General features: G+C 41.9%; 1 protein-coding gene across 1 annotated transcript; it reads right to left on the reverse strand.

The window, feature by feature from the left end:
• Positions 1-2233: 2233 nt before the first annotated feature.
• Positions 2234-3247, reverse strand: LOC102828843 (putative MAGE domain-containing protein MAGEA13P-like). Its single transcript, XM_006869729.1, has one exon. The coding sequence runs from the start codon at positions 3245-3247 to the stop codon at positions 2234-2236; it is 1014 nt and encodes a 337-aa protein (XP_006869791.1).
• Between the last annotated feature and the right edge of the window lie 7180 nt (positions 3248-10427).

Raw genomic sequence — 10427 nt, forward strand, 5'->3', positions numbered from 1 at the left:
GTTCTAACCCACCAGCTGCTCCTTGTAAACCCCTTTACAGGATCAAAATGAGTCACAACTGACAGGATGGCACTTAACAGTAACATGAGCCTTAAGTTCATCATTTGTGAAATGAGCTTGGCACAGGATCTGAATCTTAGGTATACAAAAAGGAATCACCTGGGGATTTGTTAATATGTAGAGTCTGATTTAGTATATCTGGGTGGAAAGGCACAGTCTCAGTAGGGAGTCAACCTGGAAAGAACAGATTCTAACACAGGGGCCCTAGGGACCTCTTGGAAAGTTATCAGGAAAGCAAAGACTGAGTCTCAAGGACAGGGGGTCTTTTGGTCTCTACATACCTCAGTGCCTGGTCCATATAACTGGATTCTCAGCAGCGGACAATTTCCAAGAGCTGTAGCTCATAGACCCCCTGGAGAAGATGGGTCCAACTGAGGCCCTCATGTGATCCAACCCCCAGCATCTGCTACTCTGCCTCTCCAATGTGAATGTGAAAGCATTAATCCCAAGGCCTTGATCATTTTAGTGTGTTTACTGTAAACAGACCACCCACAAAATTTCTGTATTTTACTTCTGAGCTGCAGGATAACGCACTGGGCCACAAGGTCAGTGGTTCAAACCCACCAGCTGCTCCTCAGAAACCCTATACAAGGTGCCCCTTTGAGTTGAAACCAATTCAAGGGCACATAACAATATGTTTTACAAGCTTTTCACCCACCTTGAATAATGATCTTTCCTTGGCAACAGAAGTAAACACTAGTCCCTGAGAGGGACTAGAACCGGAGTTAAGCTTGTATGACATCCCAAATTTTCTCTACCCCACCTTTGTGGTGGAATCATTCTTAAAGAAATGCAGCACAGGCATTCAATTAGCATGTTGTTGTTGTTAGGTGTCACTGGTATCAATTCCTAGTGAATCTATGTACAACACAATGAAACACTGCCAGGTCCTGGGTTAACCTCACTGTCATTGGTACTCCTGAGCCCACTGCTGCTGTCACTGTGCCAATCCATCTCATTGGGGACCTTCCTCTTTTACTCTGACCTTCCACTTTACCAATTGGCATAGCCCTTCCTAAAAGGGCCACTTCCCAGAAATCCTCACCTATCCATATGAATAAACAAGATGCATTTGTCCTACCGCAAACTTTCTTAAACCCCTGCAAAGACTTCCTTCAGGGAAACAAAAGCATTGCCTAGGACCCTACTCTTCTATGGCCAGATCTTTTCCTCTCAGTAATCTTTAAATCTTTTTTTTCATGTGAAATTGTTTAATGAACATTTTTGATCAGTAAAGACAAGGAACCTCTGTTGAAACGTTAGGATCTCCCTATAATCCGATGAACAGTTTGAAGCACTAGTGTGACAAGCCCTTTCTTGCACGACTGGTGGCATGTATGTAAGGTGTCTGACATAACACCTTATTTACATTGGATCTTTAATGAACATCAGTTGTTTCCAATGTTATTTTGACCTCAGACCTTACCACATTGTCCTCTGGAAATTTTCTGCTGTTATCCAGGATGCCTCAGAGTATATGCAGCCAGTGTTCAACTGCACAAGGACAAGGCACACAATACCTTCCAGACCTGCCCCTAGTGGCGATTTCTCTGTGGTTTACCTATGATCCAAGAGTTTTTCACTCCAGCATTTTCTCTCATCTGTAAATGACTCCACCTAAATCTGGCCTAGCCTGCGTCCCGCTCCTCCCCCAGCTTAACTTGGTGTGCCGCTGGACTACAAAATCTGTTTGAATCACAAGGTGGGCAGTTCAAACTCACCAGCTGCTCCTCAGAAAACTTATACAGGGTTACTATGACTTTGGAACCTGAACTGACTTGATGGCACTTAATTAAGGGAGGATTGGCAGTTTCTATTTTTAAATCTCACAGAATAGACTAAAAGGAACACAAGAATCCAAGCTTTATTTCCTGAACCTTTCTATTTTATTGCTGGGTTCTTTCACATTTCCAAGGAAATTTCTATTTCAATGTCATGTTAACTTGCCCCTCATCACAGAATGGAAGGTTTACCAATTAATTTTATCAAAGAGAAAAACCTGACAAACAGCAATAAATGTGTGACCAATTCATAAACTTGGATTCTGAAGTTGATGAACAATTACAAAGGAACAATATTTGAAAATATTAAAAGAGTAGGGAGAACTCTGTAAGTTACCAGAAACACAAAGACAAGATATACCATGTTCCCCCAGCCCTATCCTGGCCCTCTACTACTTAGAACATTGACTGCCCTCCATTTCAGAATGAAGAATCTGCTTCAGACTGGAACTTGAACAGGTCATTGTGGAAATTCTTCCTTGGGCTCTTTCTTCCTCATCTCTCAAAGCCTCCTCATATAAGGATGGGAAAGCACTGGCATCAGTCCCATTGACCTTGGCAAAAAACTTTAGGACTTTCATCTTGCTGGTTTCTGCATGGGCTCTTGGACCCCACAGAAACTCGTAACAGGTAGGATCACTGTTGGGTATCTGCCGGTACTCCAGGTACTTTTCCTGCACCATAGCTTTGGTGATGAACTTCCTGGGTTCCCCACAGATGAAATCTTTGCTTCCAGAACATTCCCCGATCATTTTCAGCACTTCCCAGATCTTCTCCTCAGTGACACAGTTGCCTTCCATGAAGATCACGCCCAGGACAAGTATCAGGAGGCCGGTCTTGGGCATGCCCTGGTCATCACTCAGCATCCCACTGTAGGTGAGATCTAGCATTTTGACAAGGATGTACGAGTGACCCGTGGGGTCCACTTCCTTCACACAAATGCCAAAGACCACTTCCAGGCACTTACAGGCTTTCTTGAAGATCACAGGAAAGTGGTCCTTGTATTCTTTCATGGCCATCTTCAGCATTTCTGCCTCTGTGACGGGCTCCTTTGCCAGATACTTTATGCTAAGGAATTGCACCAAATCAACCACCTTCTTATCTAGCGCATCACAGAGCAACACCTGAATCTCTGGTGAAATCTGTGAGGTGCTTGGAACCTCTTCTTGGCTTCTGGGACCCTCATTTGTTTTGCTCCAGGAAGCAACTGCAATGGCAGGTGAGGAGGAAGAGACTCTTTGAAAACTCTGGGGAATACTTGGCATCCCAGCAGAGGCCACCTCCTCTGTGACGATTTCCTCTTCCTCAATCGCAGGAAGCTTTGGACACATCAGGCCCCATTTCTTACTTAGGGACCGAAAGTATGTCTCAGGCTTCCTGTGCTGACTCTTGTGACAATGAGGCATGATGACTCTTGTCAGGGGCAACAGACAGCAGTGTGAAAATGAGGGCACACCAGCCTGGGAGAGACAGGAAGAGTGTGAGTGGCCTCAGCTGAGAAACTCAGTTTGACAAAGACTAAGCTACAGGTCTTCTGTGTAGGTGGTACTCTAGGGCCTCACAAGTCTCCTAAAAACCTGAAGGGGAAAGCAACATAACTCCCAGGACTGACAGGAGTGTAGATGGGGTCAGGCACTGTGGGGTACCCTCTGTGCTGGTGTGTGTGTTATGGATTGAATTGGGTCCCCATCAAATCTGTTGGAATCTTAATCCCTATACCTACGGATGTAATCCCGTTGTTGGGGAAAAAGTGTTCTTGTTTATGTTAGTGATGCTATGCCAGTATAGAGTATATCATAAGTCTAATCACTTCTGAGTTATAAGGGTTATGGGAAGTGTATCTATAGGAAGGAATCAATATGACCAAGACTTGGATTTGGACTTTCAACCTGTCTTCTAAAGCCACCTATTAGCAGTATTTTGTGCTACAGCAGCATTAGGTAACTAAGACAGGAGGGTACTTGGTAGACACCAAAGGGCTTCACCTTTACTTCTGACAGTGCCTGGGCCTCCAAAACTCTACTGACCTGAGGACGTGCGTCACTCCTGGGCCCTTGAGCTCCTGTGAAAACAAAAGAGCCATTCACTGCAAGCACAGTTCTGAACCTCAGGAGGTGTGGGATCTGTCTCTGTGAGGTCCCCACAGTTCAGGGCGGATGGACCCCTCAGTGCTCACTCAGGGTCCTCAGCTTTCCCCCAGGCAGGTCTGGGCCCTATTCTCTGCTGACCTGAGGCCAAACTCTCAGAACATGAGCTCACAGTCCTGACACTAACAACAAGAACATGAGGAGGTACCATATCCAAGGATTGCCCCAGGTCCTCGTGGTGTAACAGCAGGGGTAGAACAGGGCTGTAGTGACATATGTCCTGGAATATGACACACATTCTCACATTGAGAGCTGTAAGACTTTGAGAATCTCCTGACCTTAAAATGGCCCCTTTTGACCAAGAACCTGACCTTCTAGAGACACCAAAGGAAACCACATTCAGCCACCAAGCCACAGGCCTTCCAGGGCCTAATAGGTGGTGTGCGTTTCTGAGGGGTTCTCTACTACTGGAGTGGGAAGAAATTTTCATCCTTCCTCAGGGTCCTCACATGATGGCAGAAAGGGCCTGAACTCTCCCCTCTGTTGACATGATCTTTCCTGCTGTGACTAAGGCCCTCCATCTCCCTAACATCTTTGAGCCAGAAAGGGACAAGATAGGGAAGGAGGGGGCAGTGCTTAAGCCTGACAGGGTCTACAAAGGTTACTATCAGGGAGAGGCAGGGCTTGATGGCGGCTAGGCTGGAGGTGCAGTGAAGTTTGCCGTCACCCATACCACAGAATACCAGGCAAAGCAGATCCAGGGCAGAGCTCCAAAACTTAGAACCGAAGAGTTAGGAATATTTTTAAAGTTTGAAAGCTTATAGCTACTGGAGCTTGAAGCTAAAGAAAGAAATAACGTACTTTTGAATCTGCCAGGCTCGGAGGCCCAGAGCAGACATCTTGGGCAAGACCAAACAGCAAGACCAAGCAGGGAGCAGAAACACCATGGAAAAATGTCGTGGCAACCTTGTAGCAAAGGTGGACATTAAACTTTGTCGGTTTTGCTTTGCTCTGATTTTCTTTTTTTTTTCCTTTGGTATCTGGTCATTGCCCACCCCCATTGTTTGCGCACCTCCATTCTGGTGACTAGTGGGAGAGCCTGAGCGAGTGGACACCCCCCACTCTCACTACTGATGAGTTGTTCTGCCACGCATGCACACAGATACTCAGTCCAAGAGCAGACCCTGAACGTTTTTGTTTTTCTTTTTTTTTTAAATACGGGAAAGGGCAGGACAGCGCTGTAGAGAGGGAAAGAGACTTTAAAAACAAAACAGGCGGAAATTAAATTAAAGACTAAGGTATAGCATAACAACCAACAGTGGCATCCTGAAATCTCTCAGGCAGCTTTGAAAACAAGAAGCTGAAGAGAGGACATTAAACTCATACTCATATTAGGCTGCGAACCCCAAGGTCAGCAGTTCGAAACTACACGCTGTTCCGCGGGAAAAAGATGAGGCTTTCTGCTCCCGTAAAGATTTACAGCCTCAGAAACCCTGTGCCAGGGTTGCTATGAGTTGGAACTGACTCCACAGCACATAACCAACCAACCAACAAACATATTAGGCTACAGATTTTTTTTTTTCTTCTCTCCCTCCTCTACCTTTTCTATGACTATAGACTGCAGTATTCAGTCTAATTTTTGTTGTTGCTGTTTTTTGTTTTGTTTTGCTTTGCTTTTTCCCCCTGCTGGTGCTATTGTGCTGTTTTATGCTCCCCCTTCTACCTTTGGGGAACTCTTTCTCTCCCTATATTACCCAAGAAGAGTCCGCAACTGCTGCCATATAGTCAAGTTACAATTGCACTCTATAAAACACCAAAACCCAGGCAAGAACCAATACCAACTGCCATATACCAGGGAGGCAGACAATACCTGTAAAAGTTACTCTGAGTTAAGCAATAAGAAGAGTGAAAATGGAAGCCTGCATCCTGAACACATCTACCTGGAAGCAACCAGAAAGTATGAAAAATACCAAATCACATACTCAATTAAGTATTAAGGCCACAGATAAACACTAAACATGTCCAAGAAGCAAAAGCATATGACCATATCAGCACATGTCCAGAAACAAGATAAAATGTCTGAGACAACTGACCTAGAGGTAGACCTGGACTCCATTCTGGAAGGAGGGCAGACCTTGGAAATGCCTGAGAAGGAATTCAGAAAAATGATTATATATTGCTTCAAAACACTTTACAATGGAGTTGAGAAAAATAAGGAAGAAGTCAGGATATCACTACAGGAACAATCAAATAAGATAGATACAGCATTGGAAGCAATTCAAAACCTACAGAAAGATGTCCAAATGATCAATAACAGAATATCAGAAATAGATTTAATAATAGAATATCAGAAACAGATAATACTCTGATAGGGCAAAGGAGTGGAACAGACGAGATGGAAGGCAGAACCAGTGAGCTGGAAGACAAATCTCTCAATTACCACTAAGATAGAAGAACAAACACACAAAAAAAGATTAAAAAATCTGAAGATTCATGTTGGACAACATGAAGAGGACTAACTTAAGAATTATCGGCATTCCAGAACAAGAAGAATCACACAAGTAAACAAAGGATATAGTTGCAGAACTGCTGGAAGAAAATTTCTCTAACATCCTCAAAAGTGAAAAAATAAACATTCAAGAAGCTCAACGAACCCCAGGAATGATAGACCCCAAAAGAAAATCACCGAGACATATCAAAATCAAGCTCTCCAAAATCAAAGATAAGGAGACACTCCTGAAACAGCTAGGGAAACAGAAGTGTCACATACAAAGGCAAGCAAGTCAGATTAAGCTCGGATCTCTCAGCAGAAACCATACAAGCAAGAACGCAGTGGGCGGAAAGAACAAACAAGATGGTAGATCAGGTGGAAGTGCGGTAAGGAGCTCGGTTAGCAACAACACAGAATACAGGAACAAGCAGGCTCAGGGGATGGTCCCAGAACTCTGAACCACATATAAAGGCATATTTAGAAGGTTGGAAGGCTTATAGCTAGGGGAATTTGTAGCAGAAGCAAGAAATCCATTGCTTTCTAATTCAAGACACTCAGCTGCTCCAGGAGCCACCATCTTGGGTGAGACCAAGCGGGGAAAGGATCAGAACAGCCACGGATGCCTGACAGAACTGCGGAGACAAAGATGTGGACATTATTTTCTTTTGGTATCTGTTCATTGGTCCCTTGCTGCCTGCGCACCTCCATTCTGGTGACTATAGGGGCGCCTGAGCTAGTGGACACCCCACCCCACCCTCGGAGGGTTCTACTATGCATGTACACAGAACTCCTCGAAATTTAAAAATACAGTTTCCCCTTAAAACCAAACGGCCACAGCCAGCCCTGAACTGTTTATAACTAGAAAAAAAGTCCTGAACAGGGACTGTGGAGAGGAACAGGCAGACAAAAAAGGAAATAGGCTGAAAATTAAATCCTAAGTTACGTTGAAATGACCAACAGTGGCATATTGACATTTCTCAATAAGAAGAATGAAAAGGGAAGCCCATTTCCTGATCACATCTACCTGGAGGCAATCAGAAAGCATAAAAAAATACCAAAATACACACTCATCTAAGTATTAAGGCCACAGATAACCCCTGAATATGCCCAAAAAACAGAAGTAGATGACCATATCTTCACATGTCCAGAAACAATATAAAGTGACTGAGGCAAATGAGCTGGAAGTAGACCTACAATCCATACTGGAAGATGGGCAAGCTTTGGAAATGCCTGAGAAGGAATTCAGAAAAATGATTATAAAATGTATCAAAATACTATACAATGGATTTGAGAAAAATAAGGAAGAAGTCAGGAAAGTGCTACAGAAACAATCAAATAAAATACAGCATTGGAAACAATTCAAAACCTACAGAAAGAGGTGCAAATGATTAATAATATAATATCAGAAATGGACAATACACTGAAAAGGCAAAGGAGTCAAATTGAAGAGATAGAAGCCAGAATTAGTAAGCTAGAAGATAAATCTCTCAACACTATAAGATAGAAGAGCAAACACACAAAAAAAATCTGAAGAAGGCCTAAGATTCATGTTGGACAACATGAAGAGGAATAACTTAAGAATTATCGCATTCCGGAACAGGAACAATCACACAAGTCCACAGAGGAGATTCTTGAAGAGCTTCTGGAAGAAAATTTTCCTAACATCCTGAAGAGTAAAAAGGTAAGCATTCAAGAAGCTCAACAAACCCCAGGAAGAATAGACCCCCCAAAAAATCACCAACACATAATAATCAAGCTCTCCAAAATCAAAGATAAGGAGACACTTGTGAAAGCAGCCAGGGAAAACAGAAGTGTCACATACAAAGGCAAGCAAGTCAGATTAAGCTCAGATCTCTCAGCAGAAACCATGCAAGCAAGAAGGCAATGGGGAGACATATGTAAAACCCAGAAAGACAAAAACTGCCAACCAAGAATTCTTTATCCAGCAAAGCTATCATGAAATATGATGGTGTAATCAAAACATTCCAGGCTAAACAGAAGCTAATGGATTTTGCCAAAGCCAGCCCTGTACTACAAAACATCCTAAAGGGAGTTCTGTGGACTGAGAACCAACAAGAACAGACTACAACCAGAGATTGATACGTGACAGCACCTCCCAGAATTAAGTCGACAAAAGGAAGAGTCAAGAACAGAACAAAACTATAAGAATAAACTCAGAGAATCTGGGAGGTCAGTCTATGATCAAAATAATTACAAGTACAAGAAGGTAAACACATAGGAATGTAAGAAGATGGTGAGAAGGTCATGTCAATTACAGAATAAAACAGACTGCACTAAATGCAGAGACAAGTAAATGGACTATACGGTAACCTCAAAGAAAATTAACACTTCACAGCATACCAAGAGAATGAAAATCCAAGAAGAACATGGAAACATTAAAACTGTGAGGAAACTCACGAGAAAAAACACAAAAAGCATGAACTCAACAAAGGAAGATACACAGAACAAAGAAAGCAGCAGCACCATGCACAAAAAAACAAATCCAAACATAATGGCAACAATTAATCCATACCTATCGATAATTACACTGAATGCAAACAGATTAAACGTACCTGTTAAGAGACAGAGGGTGGCAGAATGGATAAGAAAACAAGATCCTTCAATATGCTGTCTGCAAAAGACACATCTTACACACAGAGACAAAAACAGATTAAAAGTCAAAGGATGGAAAAAAATATATACCAAGCTAATTGCAATAAAAAAACTAATAGGAGTGGCAGTACTAATCTCAGATAAAATAAATTTTAAGGCAAAAAACAGCATAACAGATAAAGATGGACATTACGTCATGATTAAAGGGACAATTGAACAAGATGAAATAACCATAATAAATATCTATGCTCCCAATGAAAGAGCTCTAAAATATGTAAAGCAAACTCTAAGACATTTGAAGAAAGAAATAGATGAATCTACAATAATAGTGAGTGATTTTAGTACACCGTTTTCAAAAATGGATAGAACAACCAGAAAGAAACTTGACGAAGACACAGAAGAACTAAACAACACAATCAGCCAACTGGACCTCATAGGTGTGTATAGAGCATTCAACCCAACAACAACTGCACAATCTACATTCTTTTCCAGTGCACATGGAACATTCTCCAGAAGAGACCATGTTTTAGGCCACAAAACAAATCTCCAAAATTTATAAATATCAAAATACTACAAAGCATCTTCTCAGGCCACAATGCTATCAAATTAGAAATCAACAATAGAAAGACCAAGGAAATCAAGTCAAATACATGAAAACTGAATCACACCTTGCTGAAAAGCAACTGGGTAGCAGAAGAAATTAAACGTGAACTAACACAATGCCTAGAAACAAATGAGAATGAAAATACAACATACCAAAATCTTTGGGACATGGCAAAAGTGGTGCTGAGATGACAATTTATTGTAATAAATGCATACATCCAAAAAGAACCAAAATAAACACATTAACTCAGCATCTAAACAATGAGAAACAGACCAACAGAGGGAACCTACAGCCACCAAAAGAAAAGAAACAATAAAGATTAGAGCAGAAATAAATGAAATAGAAAACAGAAAAACTATAGAAAGAATCAACAGGACAAGAAGCTGGTACTTTGAAAGGATTAACAAAATTGACAGGCCATGGGCAAACCTAACAAAAGAAAATAGAGAGAAGACACAAATAACATGCATTAGAAACCTCATGGGTGATGTCACAGCAGAACCAAAGGAAATCAAAAAGATAATAACAGAATACTATGAAGAGTTGTACTCCAACAAATTTGAAAACTTAGAAAGATATATTTTTAGATAAACATGAACTACCTAAACTTACACACAGTGAAGTAGGAAACCTGAACAGACCCATAACAAAAGAAGAATTTGATCAGGTCATCAAAAGACTCCCAACCAAAAAAAGTCCTGGCCCAGATGGCTTCACTGGTGAATTCTACCAAACATTCAGGGAAGAGTTGTCACCAATTCTACTCAAATTATTCCAGAAGATAGAGGAGG

This window comes from Chrysochloris asiatica, unplaced genomic scaffold, assembly GCF_000296735.1.
Source record: "Chrysochloris asiatica unplaced genomic scaffold, ChrAsi1.0 scaffold00134, whole genome shotgun sequence".
NCBI classification, from domain to species: domain Eukaryota; kingdom Metazoa; phylum Chordata; class Mammalia; order Afrosoricida; family Chrysochloridae; genus Chrysochloris; species Chrysochloris asiatica.

Excerpts from the sequence above, each read along its gene's own strand:
- LOC102828843 (XM_006869729.1), bottom strand. The coding sequence starts at position 3,247 with ATGCCTCATTGTCACAAGAGTCAGCACAGGAAGCCTGAGACATACTTT.